General features: G+C 43.5%; 1 protein-coding gene across 5 annotated transcripts in view; it reads left to right on the forward strand.

The window, feature by feature from the left end:
- Positions 1-21,599, forward strand: part of SMAD3 (SMAD family member 3) — a 107,128-nt gene that overhangs the window by 20,361 nt on the left and 65,168 nt on the right. Inside the window, exon 2 of one of the 5 annotated variants that reach the window (XM_065411599.1) lies at positions 10,329-10,337. The exons of the other annotated variants lie outside the window; for them this stretch is intronic. Coding sequence (XP_065267671.1) covers positions 10,329-10,337 — 9 coding nt within the window. The remainder of the gene's footprint in view (positions 1-10,328; positions 10,338-21,599) is intronic. 5 annotated transcript variants of the gene reach the window in all.

A 21,599-nucleotide genomic window follows, 5' to 3' on the forward strand; every position in this document is an offset into this window, starting at 1 on the left:
ATATTTCTACTTGGTAGCAGGCTGCGGGAGCCAAATATGCCCCTTATGCTGCGGATCACATCCCTTTGGGAGCATGATGTGTGTGGGTTTACACACAAGCTAGCTCTTCCTTCTGCTTTTGTTTTTGGGTGCTATAGAAACATCCTCGCCTTTCTGCGTAGCAGGAAGAGCTCCTCACCCTTCTTCAGTCCTTTGTACCAATTGGACAAGTGAAGGATTTAGGATTTAGACCTGCATACTGTCTACAGCGAGACACATCTAAGCCAACACATGCAAGCCAACTTGCCTTAGCAAACTCCATTAGGTTTATGTGAATTGTTACCAGCATCTTCCAAGTTTATTTGCTTTTATTTGTGACTTATTCTTGCTTAAACCTTTAGTCCCCAAATGCAGTCTGAATTTTTAAAGACAATTACTGGTATGCAGGGAGAGTCTAGTTATTTCAGCCTGAGCTATTGTCTCCTACTAATCTAAATGTAGAGCCAAGTTCATTTTAAAAGACATTACAATTCAAAAACAGTATATTTTGGCACATTTTTATATTGCCAATAGTATCTCTTGTCTCTCTCTACTTACGATTTTATGTTTAATATTTCTACCTATGCAGGCATAGTTCTTGTCAAATAACTTGTATAGAAATGTTAAATACACTTGTGGATTGAATGACTCTTAAAGGGTGGTACTGGGATAAAGTAAAATGTTTATCTACTGGCAGTGGTTCTCAAACTGCGGGTCACGACCCTGTTTGAATGGGGTTGCCAGGTCTGCCAGACTTGCTTGGGCCCGGGGTTGAAGCCAGAGTCCGATGTTGCAGCTCCAGTGAAGGGTTGGGCTAGCTATCTGAGGTCAGACCCAAGGGTTCGGATTGGCTTGAGAACCCAAGCTGCTGCCCAAGCCACAACGTCTGCACTGCTGTTTTTAGGTTCACTCCCAGCTGCAGTGTAGACATACCCTCAATGTCCCGACCAAAAAAAAAAAAAAAAAAAAAGTTGAGACAGAATGATGGAGCAGTGTGTATGGAAGCCTACCACTGCCCCTGTCCTATAATGAGAAACTTGGTTTTCAGGGCTGTCAATCCCCAATCTAGTGCCTGTCATAAGAACTAAACTTTATTTTTTTTTAAGCAACAGATACTAGTACACTGCATGCTTCAGGTGGTATAGACCAATGAAATGTATGCAGAAAACATGTAAACTGGGTGTTGCATAATGTTTCTGCAAAGGATTCAGTTATGCAAAGTTCCTCTTTAAGGCGCATAAGTAAATCAGAAGTGACGCTTGAAGAAATTCCTCTATATTAATTGAGTCTGTCTCGGCAGTTTCAGCAGTAGTTTATAACAGCTGTTACTTACAGATTAGCCTATTCACATGCTAATGTTCAGGTTAGGTGTGAGAAACAACTATCCTATTACACTACCTGCATATGTGTGAATATATGCACACAGAATGTGACTGTAATGTTACAGCTTTATGTTTTTTTTTCCTTTTTTTTTCTTTTTCTTTTTTTCAAACAAATATTAACTAGACCACCACACTCTGTTTGGGCAGAGGCCAAGAATAACTCAGAAGGTGGATATGTTGTGATTGATGCTCACAATACTGCATGGTTAGAGCATTGGATGAAAATCTGCTCATTTTCATCCCTCCATTTTTTTTGTTACTGTGCAGGAATCCAGTATAATTTTTACCACATTGTTACCATCTGGTGCCACAGAGTCTGTGCTTTTTTGATTAAACGTGCCTCTTTGCAAGAAGAAAAGATCAATGCAGCGTTGTTTTTCTTTTCTTTTTGGTATTAGTATAAGCACTTTGTGGATGTAGTTCAGACAAACTTGCTTGTGCCCCCAGCGTGCTCTCCTTTTTTTTTTTTTTTTTTTTTTAAAGCCAACCCTGCTTAGCCTGATGATCTTATTTCCAGTAGGCTCTGTCAAAATATTAGCTGTGGTCTACACTTAAAATGTAGATTGACCTAGCTACCTTGCACAGAGGCATAGTTGAGCCAACCTAATCCCTGGTATAGGCGTGGCTATGTCAATGAAGGGATTCACCTCCCCAAACCAGAGTTAGAGTGATGGAAGCATTACCTACACTGATGGAAAAACACCTTCCGTTGATGTAGGAAGCATCAGCGTTACTGCTCTGCAGCGGCACAGCTGTGCCTATAGCGTAGAAAAGCCTTTTTTAGAAAGTGCCTGCCCCAGAAGTTAAATGGCTGCCTGGTGTGTTTGTCATTAGTGATTGGGGGGAGGGATAGCTCAGTGGTTTGAGCATTGGCCTGCTAAACCCAGGGTTGTGAGCTCAATCCTTGAGGGGGCAACTTAGGGATCTGGGGCAAAGTCAGTACTTGGTCCTGCTAGTGAAGGCAGGGGGCTGGACTCGATGACCTTTCAAGGTCCTTTCCAGTTCTAGGAGATAGGATATCTCCATTAATTATTTATTATTCATTTTAAATATTTGAAAATACTTCCCATCAATGCAGTTATCCGCAGTGTGGGAATCTTTATAAGAATTGAGTCACTTTTGTACTTTTTGCTGATTAGTCAGACTTTGATTGTAACTGCTCTGACATGAACTGACACTGAACATGTAGATATGACAGACTGCACAGTTTGGTCATTTGCGTTCTGTTGAAAAAAAGACAAAAACAACTCTGAAAGGCACGGTAACAAAGGACACTGCTATGCAAGGTACAGTTGTGTGCATTCAGACTGTAAATTCTTCAGAGTAGGAACTGTCTTCTGTGTAGTGTACTTGGATGTCTGTCATCTCTTAGCAAATAATTAATAGTAATAGTATGCTGTGAGACATGAAATCTGGAGGTGTTTACTTTGTGTGTGTGTGTGTGTGTGTGTGTGTGTGTGTGTGTGTGTGTGTGTAAATCATAGTCATCCGAATTTAGCAATCTGTCTAGCAAGTGGCCTACCATTCACCTGAGGGAGAAGCGAACAACTATCTTTATAGTAAGGCTGCATGAGCCCTGGTATTCCCATCGCTACCCCTTCAGCCTCCCTGTGTATGGCACTTGCTGTCTATTCTACTATCAGTACGTGTGCTTAATTTCCATTAATGGGAAGGGGTCTTGACTGCAGAATAGATGCTGCACTACAGAGGTTTTCAAAGTGTAGGGCATGCTTCCCTGATGGGGCTGTACTGAAGGGCTGGGGTGGCCCGGGGACTCTGTCCATCAGGGGAAGCAGATGGGACTTGTGGGGATGGTCTTGGAGGCAAGGACCAAGCTCCCTGCCCATCTCGCTCCCCCACTGTTGTAGCTGCAGCAACTACCAACCAGGAGTTACCCTCCTCTGCTGGAAAGGTCAGTGGGGAGTTGGCAAGCGGGGAGCAAAAGGAGTGTCAAAAATTGGGACTGTCCCTATAAAATCGAGACATCTGGTCACCCTACTCCCACTCATCTGTCTCGAGGCCATGTGTTCTTGAAGGGTCTCCATTAAGTTCTGGTGTCACCTGAAATACTCTCAGTGTGTTTGGAAGGGTAGGGTAGGGGTCTACTGCCTGCGGGGGGAGGATTAACTAGCACAAATTATTGTTGACTTGGTCCAGATTAATTTTTGCTGGTTTGCCTTGTGTTTTGGGGGATGGAGAAAAGAGCATGATGGATCCTGGCCATTTCCGTGGCCTGACTCCACCGAAACTGTGGAGGCCAAACCCCACAGAGTATACACAGGGGAGCTTCTGCAGGGTCAGTGGAAAAGGGGGGCAGTGTGCCACGAGCCAGCATAATTCTCCCTTTTGGTCTCTGTCCTCCCCGTGCATCAGGGTGCGGACTCATCTCCTCTTGTGGGAGGCCTATGAATTTTTTTTTGTAGTATACTCTGTATTGACAGAAAATATTCCAAACAGAATCAGACTTCTGTAGAAGAGTGGACAAGGACAAAATAAGCACAGAAGGATGAGTGAGTACAGTAGTAGTCATTTGAAGAAGATTGGTTATATTTGAAACTTCTTTGTATGCTGGATTGAAATAGTTTTGGGAACACATCTTTGACAAACTCAGATGAGGCAAGCTGGAGCTGGCTGCTGAATTTCTTAAATCTTAGGAAAGGGGAGTTAAAAAAAATAAAGAAGATAGAGGCCCAAAGTTCTGATTTTAATCAAATTGTTCTAGTTTCAGCAGGAGTCCATGGAGAGAGCATGCATTCTTAATAAGGTTGAGTTGCTTAGGCATTTCTTTACTAGGTAAATTTTGGACACAATGATCTCTTATTGTTTCAAGCTATGCTTAGGATTGTTGCCCTGAGGAGAACTATATGATTACACAGCACATAAGTCATAAGACTTGCTTGGACAAGTTACAGGGACTCTTAAATAATTGTTTGATAGCTGGACACGTGCTTTTAACTTAATAAATAGCTATGGTAGTAATGTCAGAGGAAACATCAAGATTATAAATATTTGAAATATGCTTTACAAGCGCTTAGCAAAGTAAACTGTACTATGCAGTTGCAGATATACCAAAAGAGTTGCAAGCAATTTTCATTCACTCAGCATGCCACAATGCATCTGCCTATTGGAGAAAGCACCAGTCTCTGTGAACTGTGTGCGGAAAGACAATGCTTGGCTTATGCACCACTTATTTCAGTGAGACCGTAGCACGTGTTTAAGTGCAGAGGCGTCGACTTTCAGAATTCCTGGGGGATGCTCGATCCTGCTCTGCCCCAGGCCCCACCCCCAACTCCACTGATCTGTGGGGCCCGCTGTTGGGCGGGAGGGCTAGAGAGAGGGGGAGGAGCTGATCTGTGGGGCTGCTGGTGGGTGCTCCAGCCCCAGGGCACCCACAGAGTCAGCGCCTATGTTTAAGTGCTTTGCTGAATTGAGGCCCAGAGCAGCAGCTTGGCCAAGAGGAGTAATGCTGCCATTGCCTGTAATAGAATAAAAGCTGGCATAGAACAACCAAGTATAATCAGTAGCTGGAATGATACAGCACCTGCATTGGCATATGGTGCTCCCTAAGCCTTAATAAATGTGTCCATAACTCATTGATTGATAACACTACGTTATGTTATGATTGACGGGCTGACATTCCTTTAAGTAAAATACAATAGGGGGCAAAAATTTAAATCCTGTTTAAAAAGAAAAAGTGAAGAGTTGTGTGCCACTGAGACCAAAAACTGAACTGTATAGTACACTGGGGCACTTTGCAATGCTGTCAAACGCAGAAGCCTGGGCGATAAAGAGATTGCAGATTTCAGTGCCTACATGCATTTGAGATTAAACGTTTTTGCGCCGTAAGAGATGTCACATGAAAAGACAGATTTTGAAGTGAAAGTATTAGGATGTAAGTCAAAATCCAGGAAGCACCATTACAGGTTCGGACACATGCGGAAAGGATGAACGAAGGGGACCAGGTGAAGATAGCGTGGCGGGAAGGAGACCCCAAGGAAAGATGAGGAAGCAATGGATGGATTGCATCAAAGACGTTGGTAAGCAGGTGGAACTTAGTGCCACCTTCGACAGATAAAGATGACGGATGTGTGCATGATGACCCGACCCCAGTTAATAGGATAAGCGGAAGAAGAGTTGATCATTGCAGTGTTTCCGTCAAGAATTCTGTTGAGATACAGATTCTGTCTTTCATTTATTTAAATAATATATATCCATTAGATTTATAAAAACTAAAGAAATGAAGTTTCCCTGTAAACGTTATCAGTTTGGGGAAGAAAGAAGAATGTCAAACTACTGTTGATACTCAGCAACATACTACCATAGCGTGGATTGTGCTTGACTTTTTTGTAGCAATTAATTAGAACCTGAAGTTCTCTGTAGGGCAGGAACTGTAACTTTTCTATATGTTTGTACAGCATCTAGCACAATGAGGCCCTGATATGATTCACCTCTAAGCACTACTGCAATATAAATATTTAATAATAATGGTATGGTAGGAGATGCCAAATGACACTGTTACACATTGGATTTAAAGTTCCTCCTCTTAATGTGAGTGCAGGATGCAGTCTTTGAAGAAATGATGCATTGTTACTTTTGTGATACAAGTTCTTTGGAGAAAGCGGTTTAAAACAGCAAGGTAGTTGATCTCTCCCTTAATCCCTCTTAACTAGAGTCAATTCATGGGCCATAGGTTCCTTTCTGGGAATCAGGCATTAGTGTGGGGGCTGAGGTCCCTGGAAGAGGGGATTGTGTGCTGTTTGTGACCACCTCTGTTCAAGGAGTGGTATATACAGTGCAACTTAGTTTTTCTCTAAGAAAATACCCAGACTTTCTGTTACTGATTTCTCCTTCAATGGGAAATTGTCCTGCAAGACCCTGGATTCCGCTACTATTAGTCAGAGAGGTGACAATAATAAGTTACAGACCATGAGTTAAGTGCATTGCTGCTTCAGTGAGTATCAAAATAACCACTGCATAAGGTCTTGGCCTCTGATATATATGCATACTTTTATTGTATAGTTTGTGAAAACAGCTAGACCAGAGGTCCCCAAACTTTTCATGGTTGTGCCCCCCCTTATCCCTTTCCATACCCCCTGCCCCATCAGGAGCCGGGAGCGAGGCCTCGGCTCCTGAAAGGGGGGGTGCAGACAGGGGTAAGAGGGCCAAGGCTGGGGCTGGGAACGGAGCCGCAGCCAAGCTGGGGGCGGGGCTGGGTTTGGGGCCGGGAGTGGAGCCGCAGCTGGAGGTGAGGCTGGGGCCGGGAGCAGAAGCTGCAGTGAGGAGCCGGGGCCGCAGCTGGGGCCAGAGCAGAGCTGGGGGCAGAGTGGGGCTGGCCTGGCCCCTCTCTCCGTACATTCCTCCAGGGGGGCAGTTTGGGGACCTCTGACCTAGTTTATAAACAATTGCAGTAGCTACTCAGAGGATACTTGGAGTTGCACAAGGAATAGGACAGTGCAGGATCAAGACTCTTAGACGTTTAATGCCAGAGATATATGGATGTGGTTTGTTTTATTCTTAAACAATAGACCGTTTTAAAGAGTGAAATAGAACTTGTTCCCATGTGTCCCAAATGTTTCCTTTATAAATGTGATCCATAGTTAGGGAGTCTGTATGCTGCACTATCTGACTGGTTCTGTAGTTTACACCAAGTCTTGTAGAGAGCATTTGTCATGCTATTTATTAAATCTTTGATCTTTGCATTTTTATCTCTGATCAAATTCAGGTTTTACATCTTGTGCTCTGGTAACTATGCATGTTTTAGTAAAGTAGCTGGCCAGGAATAAATTTCTATCATCTATCCCATTATCGGCTATGCACTTGGCTGTTAAGTATAAACATTTGGTTCATACCGCATGTTTCTGTCACATATTGCACATATAGGACTTTCCCAGTAAAAGTTTCAAAGGGAAATAATGTGCAAGTACTGTAAAAATATTTGTAATGGCATATTTACAGTATGAATTTTTTTGAATGACTGAACATTTGCTGTTACAAAAGAAGCAATAATCTCTCTGGTGACAATTGTTTTCAATGTAATTTAAGCACTCTTGCCCCCCGCCCCATACATGCTAAATAAAATTACAATTGTGGAGAAAGCACTCAGGCGGAGGTTTGGATGGGGATCATCAAGCTATCTTTATAAAAAAAAAAAAAAAAAAAAAAAGCCAACCAAGTTTTATTTTCAAATGTTTGTCTGAAAGAGTGTTTAATTTCTCGGTGAACCCCATGTCTGATTGCTAAATTTAAATAAACAGATACTGTAGCATAATTTCCTGGTTGATGTGAACAAAAGTTGAAAAACCAAGGCCAGTGAAACCATAATTGGATTAATCAGCTTTCTTTACACCATAGGGAATATGGATAAAATTTCTGTATTTCAACAGTCTTGTTGTGATGGTGCTAGCTAAAGAGCTTGGGCTGCTGGCTTGTGTATAAATGGACGAATCGCAGATGGCAACTATGCAAGTGTAAATTAGCTAGCAGCTGACATTCTTTGGAGTGCTATTGATTGTTTTGATACCATTATCTGGAATAAGTGCTTGATGCTCAGTCAATCAATGGAGGAGAAAATAGGAATAACTCAGAATCATTTAAACTTAAACTGCTAGAGTGATTAGTTGGATAAATTCACACCAAGAAAACTTTATTTAAAGAAAAGAAACTTGATTCAGAATATTGCCTTCAGGTTGTAACCTGGGCCAAATTCTCTGTTGGCATAACCCCAGTGGATTTACATCAGCAGTGATTTTGGCTCTTGTTCTTTCTGGACTGCTTGCAGATGGAAGCATCATGAAGGCTACACACATCTATGAGGCAGCTTTGTATATTGTCCCAGAGCAACTTCTTCCGCTGCTGACCTAGGAATGGCCTTGGTTCTGGAGGGAGTAAAGTCCACTTTCCTTGGCTAGAAAGACTGTTGAACACAATCACGTATACCCCAAATTAAGAAAAACAGTAAAAGAACTAAAAAAGAGCCACCGTGGCTTAACAACCATGTAAAAGAAGCAGTGAGAGATAAAAAGACTTCCTTTAAAAAGTGGAAGTCAAATCCTAGTGAGGCAAATAGAAAGGAGCACAAACACTGCCAACTTAAGTGCAAGAGTGTAATAAGAAAAGCCAAAGAGGAGTTTGAAGAACGGCTAGCCAAAAACTCCAAAGGTAATAAAATGTTTTTTAAGTACATCAGAAGCAGGAAGCCTGCTAAACAACCAGTGGGGTCCCTTGACGATGAAAATACAAAAGGAGCGCTTAAAGATGATAAAGTCATTGCGGAGAAACTAAATGGATTCTTTGCTTCAGTCTTCACGGCTGAGGATGTTAGGGAGATTCCCAAACCTGAGCTGGCTTTTGTAGGTGACAAATCTGAGGAACTGTCACAGATTGAAGTATCACTAGAGGAGGTTTTGGAATTAATTGATAAACTCAACATTAACAAGTCACCGGGACCAGATGGCATTCACCCAAGAGTTCTGAAAGAACTCAAATGTGAAGTTGCGGAACTATTAACTAAGGTTTGTAACCTGTCCTTTAAATCGGCTTCGGTACCCAATGACTGGAAGTTAGCTAATGTAACGCCAATATTTAAAAAGGGCTCTAGGGGTGATCCCGGCAATTACAGACCGGTAAGTCTAACGTCCGTACCGGGCAAATTAGTTGAAACAATAGTAAAGAACAAAATTGTCAGACACATAGAAAAACATAAACTCTTGAGCAATAGTCAACATGGTTTCTGTAAAGGGAAATCGTGTCTTACTAATCTATTAGAGTTCTTTGAAGGGGTCAACAAACATGTGGACAAGGGGGATCCGGTGGACATAGTGTACTTAGATTTCCAGAAAGCCTTTGACAAGGTCCCTCACCAAAGGCTCTTACGTAAATTAAGCTGTCATGGGATAAAAGGGAAGGTCCTTTCACTGATTGAGAACTGGTTAAAGGACAGGGAACAAAGGGTAGGAATTAATGGTAAATTCTCAGAATGGAGAGGGGTAACTAGTGGTGTTCCCCAAGGGTCAGTCCTAGGACCTATCCTATTCAATTTATTCATAAATGATCTGGAGAAAGGGGTAAACAGTGAGGTGGCAAAGTTTGCAGATGATACTAAACTACTCAAGATAGTTAAGACCAAAGCAGATTGTGAAGAACTTCAAAAAGATCTCACAAAACTAAGTGATTGGGCAACAAAATGGCAAATGAAATTTAATGTGGATAAATGTAAAGTAATGCACATTGGAAAAAATAACCCCAACTATACATACAACATGATGGGGGCTAATTTAGCTACAACGAGTCAGGAAAAAGATCTTGGCGTCATCGTGGATAGTTCTCTAAAGATGTCCACGCAGTGTGCAGAGGCGGTCAAAAAAGCAAACAGGATGTTAGGAATCATTAAAAAGGGGATAGAGAATAAGACTGAGAATATATTATTGCCCTTATATAAATCCATGGTTCGCCCACATCTCGAATACTGTGTACAGATGTGGTCTCCTCACCTCAAAAAAGATATTCTAGCACTAGAAAAGGTTCAGAAAAGAGCAACTATAATGATTAAGGGTTTAGAGAGGGTCCCATATGAGGAAAGATTAAAGAGGCTAGGACTCTTCAGTTTGGAAAAGAGAAGACTAAGGGGGGACATGATAGAGGTATATAAAATCATGAGTGATGTTGAGAAAGTGGATAAGGAAAAGTTATTTACTTATTCCCATAATACAAGAACTAGGGGTCACCAAAAGAAATTAATAGGCAGCAGGTTTAAAACAAATAAAAGGAAGTTCTTCTTCACGCAGAGCACAGTCAACTTGTGGAACTCCTTACCTGAGGAGGTTGTGAAGGCTAGGACTATAACAATGTTTAAAAGGGGACTGGATAAATTCATGGTGGCTAAGTCCATAAATGGCTATTAGCCAGGATGGGTAAGAATGGTGTCCCTAGCCTCTGTTCGTCAGAGGATGGAGATGGATGGCAGGAGAGAGATCACTTGATCATTGCCTGTTAGGTTCACTCCCTCTGGGGCACCTGGCATTGGCCACTGTCGGTAGACAGATACTGGGCTAGATGGACCTTTGGTCTGACCCAGTACGGCCTTTCTTATGTTCTTATGTTCTTATCAGATTTGCAAGGAAACACAAGATTTAGCAATAGAGGATTTTAATGTTGGCTCACCACTTCAGGTATCTTGCCTCATGCATCTCTTCTCATAAAGCACCCAGCAAAGCTATGGGAAGAGAAGGGAGAACTGCTTTCAGGCTCCTGTGTTAATCACCTGTGAAACATGTAGTCTGTTTATCCTTAATTTTAGCTTTCATGGCTAAAAATGGGGTTGTTGGTCTTACCAATATTCATAGAATCGTAGGACTGGAAGGGACCTCGAGAGGTCATCTAGTCCAGTCCCCTGCACTCATGGTAGGACTAAGTATTATCTAGACCTTGATGAATAACCAATGGTGTTATTGGTTATCCATCCTATTTTAAATCCCATCTACAATATTTTACTTTCTTAGTGCCTGTGACAGTGAGTTCCACAGACATGGTGAAGATAAAGGATTAAGATAAGCCTCTTCCCCAAATGAACTGAACACTATTATGTAAATTGGTGTAAGTCACTATTTGGATAATGATCATGGAGTAATATTGATCTGGAAGCTGGAACAGTTACAATAAAACTGAACAGGGGAAAATGTTACTGTCCCTGAATTAATAAAAGATACCTAGCAGCAGCAATGTTAGATTTCCTGTTGCAGATGACTTCAAATCCACTAAGTATAGGATAGATAATCTGTCTGTGCACTACTGTACTGGAAGTGAAAACTTCATTCACAAGTTTCAGTCCCCACTCCTGAGAAGCATCAGCTCATCAAATGTATTATTGTGTAGAAAATCAACACAGGGCTTTTGGTGTCATACCAAAAGATGAACTATTTTTTGTCTTGATTTCTCAGGCAGTTGGCTAGTGGCAAATTGCTATCGAGAAGCGACTCTAAAGTTGATGTTCTGTAAAGAAGTGATTAAATGCCAGAAGTTTCTCTATTAAGGATTTATTTGTGGCCTAACTCTCTTGAGTGTGAAACCTTACTTATCCTGAAAAGGGGCTATTCCTGTGGGGGCATATTAGGGTGACCAGACAGCAAATGTGAAAAATCGGGACAGGGGGTCAGAGGTAATAGGAGCCTATATAAGAAAAAGACCCCAAAATCGGGACTGTCCCTATAAAATGGGGACATCTGGTCACCCTAGGGCATATTACCCATGTGATTCTGTCCAGAATTACCTCTGCAGCTGCTGCTTGCTCTTGGATTCCCTGAGCCTTACAGGCTATACAGCCACACTGGCTGTGACTTATTCAGGGTAATTGTCCAGTTTTAGCCTTGTGCAGCTGTCTGTGCCTGCCCCTCTTTCCTAGAACTCCAGCAGCAGTGCTGTGAGGCCTCACTGGGGCAAAGGAAGATAATAGAATCAACACAAAATAGTGATCTGTATTGCACAGGAAATGTGGAGCCTCCCTCCCCTCCCCTTCTCTCCTCCCACATGCTCTGAACACAGCTTCCTGGTGCAGAAACTGGGGGAGGGGTAGTTTAGGCCATGCATAGCAGGCAGACATTGCCCTGGGATGGGTTGCTCTGCAAAGTTGGGATAAGCAGCCATCTGGGAATTATGTGCCCTATAGAGCAGTATATCTTTTCTCTTGAATAGGGACTTGAAATCTAAGTAGAGAAACCTGCAGTTGTATTCCACAGCTTTTACATTTCACTCACTTGCCACAGTAATCAATGAATAATCTGTGTGCTAAATTTCATATGAAAGAGAAGTGTGGGTGATCCTCCTCCAAAATCCTGCCATGAGTTGTGTTCACAGGCTTCTGTTGCTTTCAGTTGTGAACATGCATCTTGCAGGTAGAATTTGGCCCTGAAAACCTGTTGTTTATTTTTATACTATCAATAGATTTTTTTTTTTAACAAAGAAGTTGTCATATTCACATTTGTCAAAAGTGCAGTGGGAATGCAAGTTTCCCATTGCCACTAAAAACATTCCTACCAGACTGCATTTTGTAAGACTTTATCTTGAGTTTATTTTAAAGTGTTTTGTTAATTTTCTGGCTTTTATTTAAAAAGAAAAGATAAGTGACAGCCTATATAGTCATAATATATAGGGGGGGAGGGATAGCTCAGTGGTTTGAGCATTGGCCTGCTAAACCCAGGGTTGTGAGTTCAATCCTTGAGGGTGCCATTTAGGGAACTGGGGTAAAAATCTGTCTGGGGATTGGTCCTGCTTTGAGCAGGGGGTTGGACTAGATGACCTCCTGAGGTCCCTTTCAACCCTGATATTCTATGATAATAGGCTCTTAAGAAGAAGTTATATTGAATACGGAAGAGAGGTGTCACATACTGTCAGTCCAGCACTGGTTCTGCGGCATGCAAAGGCTGCAAGAAGCAATCAGAAAAAACAGCATAGACTCAAAGAGGCTCTTGTTATTCAGAGCTGTGGAATGCTGTGGCATGCTCCAGCTTGGGTGTGGGTGTTTGTTTGGTTTGCGGTTCTTACTAGGGGATGTATGATTTTTAAAAGCACTTGTTAATTTGCATTTGCTTGAATAATGGCTACTTTGTAAATGATAAGAGTTAGTCACAGCAGAGCAAGAGAGGTTTCTTGTGTTTGTCATGGATTTGGCATATTAAAAAAAAAAGTTGCATAGGATTTCATTGCTCAAGCAAACAGAGCTACATATATGCTATGTGGCAGTTGTAAGCCTGAGGCCCGTTTAACTTACTTCCAAATTAAAGATCTGCCATTATCTTCTGTAAGTGGCATATCTTTTGAAAGCTTGTTGCCATCCTTGCTAACTCGTTTCTGTTACTGCATTTCTATAATAAATAAACTACAATCAAGCCTATAGAATGCTAGCTAGGTGTAGATACAGTCTACGCATCTATGACCAAGATTCTCAACAGTGAACGCCTACATTTGTGTAGGTGCCTTAAATGAGTGCCGGACTTTAAAAAATCCTGAGTTCTCTGCGGCCCCCTCTGCAGCCAATGAGAACTGCTGAGTACTGAAAATTAGGTCAGTTAAGGGCCTAAATATGGAATTGGAGTGGGATTTTCAAAAGAACCTAAGTGATTTAGTTGATCAAAAAGTGGAATTTACATCCAGTGGCAAATTCTGATATTTCAAAATTTGTTTTAGTCCGAAATCAGGATGAAAAGTCAAAACACTGAAACTTTTAATGGAGTGAAAAGGTGAGAAATTCTTCAGTTCAGAAATGTTTTGTGTGACATGGACAGTTTGTACCACAGTTTCTGTGTGTTCAATTTTAGATATCGCTTGAGATTTTCAAAGGGCAGGTATTTAGCATGCAAAAATAATTTGAGCACACAATAATTGAGGCATCTGAAATTGCTAGTCAGTTTTGAAAAGCTTGAAGCCTGCCTTTAGGCATCCTTTTTTAAAATAAATCTTGGCCATTATTTTTGTTAGCTTGCTCTTTTTGAATGTTACGTCCAAGGAAAGGTGTAGTTGTAAGAATCTCGTTGTATATACTGTATGTTCTGTTTTTCCACAGATACATTTGCCATATACAGTAGAACATTTAGTTCCTGTTTCCAAGAAGACTGCTTCCCCACTGTATTGGGGTTGTGCCTTATTTCCCCTTTTGACAGTCCTCCCCCCCCCCCCAACAGTTCCCCAGATAAGACATGGCTGTGGGGTGTGATGGGTGCTCTCTCAGCTGTAAGAAGGTGCAAGTACATGCTACTGAATTTTACGGTATTATTATTACAAATAAAGTAGTTTTAATTATCAAGAGCTCTATCTGAAGCTCTTGTATTAAATTCCTTGTAGAACTGATGCTGAGAAAATACCTAAAAATGAGTGACAGGCTTTGACTAGGAGTCTGGTAGCACCTTAAAGACTAACACATTTATTTGGGCATAAGCTTTTGTGGGTAAAAAAACCCCACTTCTTCAGATGCATGGGGTGAAAATTACAGATGCAGGCATAAATATACTGACACGTGAAGAGAAGGGACACAAAAGAATAAATGGACACAAATCAGACATGAGGAATGGTAACACAAAAGCTAGTAGGAGAACACTTCAATCTCCCTAGACATTCAATAACAGATTTAAAAGTAACCACCCTTCAACAAAAAAACTTCAAAAACAGACTTCAAAGAGAAACTGCAGAGCTACAATTCATTTGCAAATTTAACACCATTAATTTGGGCTTGAATTAGGGACTGGGAGTGGCTGGCTCACTACAAAAGCAATTTTCCCTCTCTTGGAATTGATATTTCCTCATCAATTATTGGGAGTGGACCACATCCACCCTGACTGAATTGGCCTTGTTAACACTGGTTCTCCATTTGTAAGGTAACTCCCTTTTCTTCACTCCATGCATCTGAAGAAGTGGGGTTTTTTACCCACGAAAGCTTACACCCAAATAAATCTGTTAGTTTTTAAGGTGCCACCGGACTCCTCGTTTTTTGTGTGGAGACTAACACGGCCTATCCCTCTGATACTAGGCTTCGACTGACTATTCAGAAATTCAGGAGTTTTATTTGACTCAGAGGATTTAAGCCCCCCCCAATCTGCCATCTCCATGCAAGACCCACAGTAGGCTTCTCCATGTTTGTAGCTTTCCTTAGGGAGCAAAGTGGGCGGTCCAGTGGCCTGTCAACCCTCTCTGCTATGTTTAGGCATAGCTAATAGGCCCAGTTTTCCCCCACCCAACCCCTTAGTGTCTTAATAGGAGGACAAATGGGCCTATTCTCCACATAACATTATGAGGCATCTCTTCCTTTCTCCCTCACACAGAAAAAATTGGCCTGTTTTTCCACAGCCCCATACCTCGCAGAATTATTTGCACTTGTGCAAAGGATAAAGTACCACCAACTCAGAATGGCCAGTACTCTACATCTACACACAGTTCGCTCTGGATGCGAACAGGGTTAATGTAAAGTGAGGGGTAAATGGCTTGGAGAATTACAATGATTATCACCACTCCAACCCCAGCTGAGGCCTTGGCTACACTTGCGAGTTACAGCGCTGTAAAGGCTCCCCCAGCGCTGTAACTCACTCCCCGTCCACACTGGCAAGGCATTTGCAGCGCTGTATCTCCGTGGTTGCAGCGCTGCATGTACTCCACCTCTCCGAGAGGAATAGCGAGTATTGCGCTGCCGCTGCGGCGCCAGTGTGGCCGCCCAATGCGCTGTGAATGGCCTCCAGAATTATTCGGCAGTATCCCACAATGCCTGTTCTAGCCACTCTGGTCATCAGTTCAAACTCTACTGCCCTAGCCTCAGGTAACCAACCATGTGACCGACCCTTTACATTCCCCGGGAATTTTAAAAATCCCCTTCCTGTTTGCTCAGCCCGGCGTGGCGTGGAGTGCTATCAGCGAATCTTTCCAGGTGACCATGCCTCCACGCGCCAAGCGAGCCCCAGCATGGAGCAATGGCGAGTTGCTGGACCTCATCAGTGTTTGGGGGGAGGAAGCTGTACAGTCCCAGCTGCGCTCCAGCCGTAGGAATTACGATACCTTCCCGAAGGTATCAAAGGACATGATGGAAAGGGGCCATGACCGGGATGCCCTGCAGTGCAGGATTAAAGTGAAGGAGCTGCGGAGTGCCTACCGCAAAGCCCACGACGCAAACGGCCGCTCGGGTGCTCCCCCCGCGACCTGCCGATTCTACAAAGAGCTGGATGCGATACTTAACCCCACCTCCACTCCGAGCACCACCATGGACACTTCAGAGCCGGTGTGGGGGGAGGTGGAGGAGGAAAACGGGAGTGATGGTGGTGAGCCGGATAGACACACCCCGGAATCTCTGGAGCCATTCAGCCAGGAGCTCTTCTCGAGCCAGGAGGAAGGTAGCCGGTCGCAGCGGCCGGTACTTGGTGGAGGACAAACAGAAGAGCAAGTTCCCGGTAAGCGGTTTTTTTTTCCGGGAAGGAATTTTTTCGGTGCGGGCTCTTTGGGAGAGGAGGGTTAGGCATGCATGCCTAGATGCGGAATAGTGCATTGATGTGGTTTATCACATCGTGGTAATCGGCCTTGGTAATCTCCTCGAATGTCTCATCCAGAACGTGTGCAATGCGCTTGCGCAGGTTTATCGGGAGAGCCACCGTGGTCCTTGTCCCAGCCAGGCTAACGTGTCCATGCCACTGTGCTGCAAGGGGTGGGGGGACCATTGCTGCACACAGGCAAGCTGCATATGGGCCAGGGCGGAAGCCGCATTGCAGTAGAAGACCCTCCCTTGCTTCCCAGGTCACCCTCAGCAGCGAGATATCGTCCAGGACGAACTCCTGTGGAAAATGTTGGGACAGTGTTCAGTGTAGGTGCCCCTGAAGCTGTTGGCTCTCCCCAAGGCACAGAAACCCAGAGGACAGTGCAGCCCTGAAACAATCAGTCCCCCTTACTCACCATTTTGAGGCTCCCGTGGGATATGTGTGCTCTGTTTCGGACGGGAAAATTATACTATTGTGTAGACCCTGTGTGTTTTCTACCCCTTAAGTGCGGGGGGAATCATTACTCTGTCTGGTATAAACAATGCTGCCTCTGTTAAATGTTGCATTTTGCCTATACAGCTGCATCAACCTTGAGACCTCAGTCGTCCCTCTTATCGCCTGCTCAGGAAGAGACCGCGAAAAAGCAAAGAAGACATGCTGCAAGAAGTGATGCGGCAATCTATTAAAGAGAATGAGAAAGCACAGGACTGGAGGGAGAGAGAAAGCAGGATCCGCCAGGAAAACGCAGCGCACTGGCGGCTAAGCACTGCGCACCGGCAGCAAAGCACTGAGGCTCATAAGCATCCTGGCGCGCCAAGCAGATGCTATCCAGGAGCTGGTAGCCATGCAGAACGAGGAGCAGTACCGCAAACGCCACCCCCCCCTACAGCCCTTGTCCCAAAACTCTTTCCGTTGTGCCCCACTGTCACCTCCAACCCACTTTCCCCAACTTCCGTGTTCTTCATGCCACCCGCTGCCTCCAACACCAGTATGTTCACCACCCAGCCCTGAAACCACGACCCTTACCCTCTGCACTCAACCCCTATCACCATGCAGTATAGCTGTCCTGAAGTGCAGCACTCACTGCACAGCACACCAGACTGGACATACGTGAATCTGTGATTGTACTGTTCCCCACTCCACCCCCTTGTTTCTTTTCAATAAATAATTTTTTTTTCTTTTCAATAGATGGATTCTTTGGCTTTGAAAACATTCTTTATTATTGCATAAAGTAAAAGACTCCTTAGCCCAGGAAATAAACAGGCACTGCAAGTCTGCTTGTCTGCTTAGCAGACACTGATTCCTAAAGATTGGAACTACTGCACTTCACTCCCGTGCAGGGCACCATATATCACTGCTGGTTTTCAGCCTCAAATTGCTCCCTCAAGGCATCCCTAATCCTTGCAGCCCCGCGCTGGGCCCCTGTAATAGCCCTGCTCTCTGGCTGTGCAAATTCAGCCCCCAGGTGTTGAACCTCGGAGGTCCATGCCTGAGTGAAGCTTTCACCCTTTCCTTCACAAATATTATGGAGGGCACAGCACGCGGATATAACCGCGGGGATGCTGTTTTCGGCCAAGTCGAGTTTCCCATACAGAGATCGCCAGCAGCCCTTTAAACGGCCAAAGGCACACTCCACAGTCATTCGGCACCGGCTCAGCCTGCAGTTGAACCGTTCCTTGCTGCTGTCAAGGCTCCCTGTGTAGGGTTTCATGAGCCACAGCATTAACGGGTAAGCGGGATCTCCAAGGATCACAATGGGCATTTCAACTTCCCCTACCGTGATCTTCCGCTCTGGGAAAAAAGTCCCGGCCTGCAGCTTCCTGAACAGCCAAGTGTTCCGAAAGACGCGTGCATCATGCACCTTTCCGGGCCAGCCGGTGTTAATGTCAATGAAACGCCCACGGTGATCCACAGGCGCCTGGAGAACCATAGAGAAATACCCCTTCCGATTAACGTACTCGGATCCTAGGTGGGGTGGTGCCAGAATAAGAATGTGCGTCCCATCTATCGCCCCTCCACAGTTAGGGAAAGCCATCCACTATTTCCTGCACGTTACCCAGAGTCACGGTTCTTCTGAGTAGGATGCGATTAATGGCCTTGCAAACTTGCATCAACACGATTCCAATGGTCGACTTTCCCACTCCAAACTGGTTTGCGACCAACCGGTAGCCGTCTGGAGTTGCCAGCTTCCAGATTGCAATAGCCACCCGCTTCTCCACCGGCAGGGCAGCTCTCAATCTTGTGTCCTTGCACCACAGGATGGGGGCGAGCTCCTCACACAGTCCCATGAAAGTGGCTTTTCTCATCCGTAAGTTCTGCAGCCACTGCTCGTCATCCCAGACTTCCATGACGATGTGATCCCACCACTCGATGCTTGTTTCCCAAGCCCAAAAGCAGCGTTCCACGGTGCTGAGCATGTCCGTGAATGCCACAAGCAATTTTGTGTCATAAGCGTTACGCGGCTTGATAGCATCGTCGGACTCCTCACCCTCACTCTCACTGTCACTTTGGATCTTAAGGAATAGTTCGACAGCCAAACGTGACGTGCTGGCGAGACTCGTCAGCATACGCCTCAGCAGTTCAGACTCCATTTCCCCGCAGACAGATCGCGCTGCACAGAAACCGTTGAAAGATGGCGCCAAAGGTGGACGGAAACAAAGGGATTTCTGGGATGCGAAGTGATGCATCACGGGGCATTGGGACAGGACTCAGAATCCCCCGCACCCACGCCCCCTTCCCACAACCCATGGCGCCAGAATGGGAAAAGGTGCTCTGTGGGATAGCTGCCCATAATGCACCGCTCCCAATAGCGCTGCAATTGCCGCAAATGTGGCCACGACAGTGCGCTGGGCAGCTGTCAGTGTGGACAGACAGCAGCGCTTTCCCTACTCAGCTGCACGAAGTCAGGTTTAACTCACAGCGCTGTACATCTGCAAGTGTAGCCAAGACCTGAGTGTGTGCTTCTCTCCCTGGCACCGCTGCGGGATGGCGAATGTGTTTACCTCACTGCTGTAATGTGGAGTATAAAAAGGAGAACATTGTTTTCATTACCAATGAAATGAGGGGAATTGAGGTTGACTGGGACCAGGTCTCTTTTACAATGGTGCTGAAAATGGTTCTGTCCCATTTTACAGTTGGTTTAGCAGTTGAACTGATACTATCACTGATTTGAGAGGTAGCACAGAGGGAACCTGTAGCTGAAACCATTACCTGTAAAGGGTCATTTTCCCATAAAACCTCTTTATCAGCATTATTGTTTTCCAGGTGTTTTCCCTCCCCAGTGAATAGCTATGATTATTTTTCCCCAGATGTATTAGCTTGTACTTTTCTAAGCTGAATAGCAGTTCAGTGTCTTCCCATGTTTCTAACCGCTTTTGCAACTCTCCCCTCTTTGGTAGCAAAAACCATGTGTTCAAAGCTTAACCACATGAGGTTTAGCTCAATAATCTTACATTTGATGCCTGTGTTCCCCACTGAGTCATAGTTTTAAAAATATGTAATATCCAAAAATGAATAAATTTTCCAGTTTCTTTGTTCATGAAAGTCTGTGACCTCATGCCAAAGGAAATTGAACTGATGCATCTTTGGAGCCTTAAAAGGAAATGCTCCTCATTGAACAAATTCAGATATGCAATTCATATTGTTAAATGTGTGTCAGCAAATGCCAGGGTAGCTGTAATAATAGCTATGTTTCTTTCTTGATTTTTATAAAAAAAATTAATATGTATCTCTTGAGAGGTACAATTATACAACATCTTATTATTAATAAACACCCTTTGTTCCCAGGTTAGCAGACCACAGACCGATTTTTTTGCTTATTTGCCGAACTTTATTAATTTTCAATACCTGTAATTTTATATGTACATGAATGTGTGGGGAAGTGATCTCCTACAGATTTTCCATAATGTAAATGTATTTGTATGTCTGTGTTTCCATTATAAGCTTTTATTTTTTGTATCTGGGAAATGTTTGTTATGCTGTAAACATCTGTGTAGGTTTGAAATCTGGCATTCTAAGGACCTGATTCTGCTCTCTCAGCTGTCTGAATTGGGAATAACTTCACTGAAGCTAATGGAATTGCACTAGTGTAAAGCTGATGTAAGATAAGAATTGGGCCACAGGGGTCTGATTTGACACTGCCGTAGGCATTTAGACCTAGGCAAAGTGCTTGTATGCCCACTTCTCATTTACTTTGCATAGGTCCAACTTACTATGAAAGGTACAAGCATCATCATTAAGGCCCAAAGTAAATCAGTTTTAAAATACCCTTTGGTGCTACTAAGTATTGGTAGCTGCTCTGATAAATTGCAGCATCCTTCTTGAGAAGACTGTGGTGAAATTCTGGGTCCTCTTAAGTCAGTGGGAGTTTTGCTAGTGACTTCAGTGTAGGTCTCGTGGTAAGTAAAGAGGGTCGATGAGGCAAGATTTTAATTAGTGAGGGGAAAAATCCACAAATAGTTCCAGGCTTAGCGAGAGATGGAATGGGTGCTGCATATCAGCAGTAAGGTCAATAACGTTAATAATAAAAAGCCACAAAAAGGAAATTAAACTATAAAAATTATGTTAAAATAACACACAGGATTTGACTAAAACCCACAGAGGCAGGAAAGTTGAGAGTGAACACTGAACTTTATCTGACCCTGGTGTGCCCAGGCATTTACACACTTGCTAAGTAAGATTATTCACTCCTTGCAGATTCTGTAATACAACAGGAAAGGGAAGGTCAATGGCACCCTGTTTTTAACCTGTGCAGTCATCCCTTGTATAACTCATAAAGCACTAAAAGGAATGCATTTAAAGACATGTTCTGGTACGCTATGTCTATGACAAGCTATAAAATAAATATATATAAACTGTCAGAAAAGAAAAAAATTACATAAAAAATATACTATTTTTTCCACAGAGAAGTTATATGAACAAAATGTATTTTTCTGTTATCCTTCTAAGCTGCTAAAGTTTAAAGCTATAAGTCATACAACACGATATGTGTTTCTTATTAAAATTCATTTGCAGTCTTTCTGCTGGTAGTTAACTCAATATCTCTGTGACAAACTTGGAGGGTTTTTTGGTGCTATTGCCATCTTGGGCTTGTGTGTATGTGGTTGGGCTTTTGTGGTTGTTTTGTTTTTTTGATTCTTGCTCTTGAACCAATACCAAAAAATATATGGATGTAGAGTAGGACTGCCCCACTAATTTGTAA

Source organism: Emys orbicularis, chromosome 10, assembly GCF_028017835.1.
Source record: "Emys orbicularis isolate rEmyOrb1 chromosome 10, rEmyOrb1.hap1, whole genome shotgun sequence".
Lineage (NCBI taxonomy): Eukaryota > Metazoa > Chordata > Testudines > Emydidae > Emys > Emys orbicularis.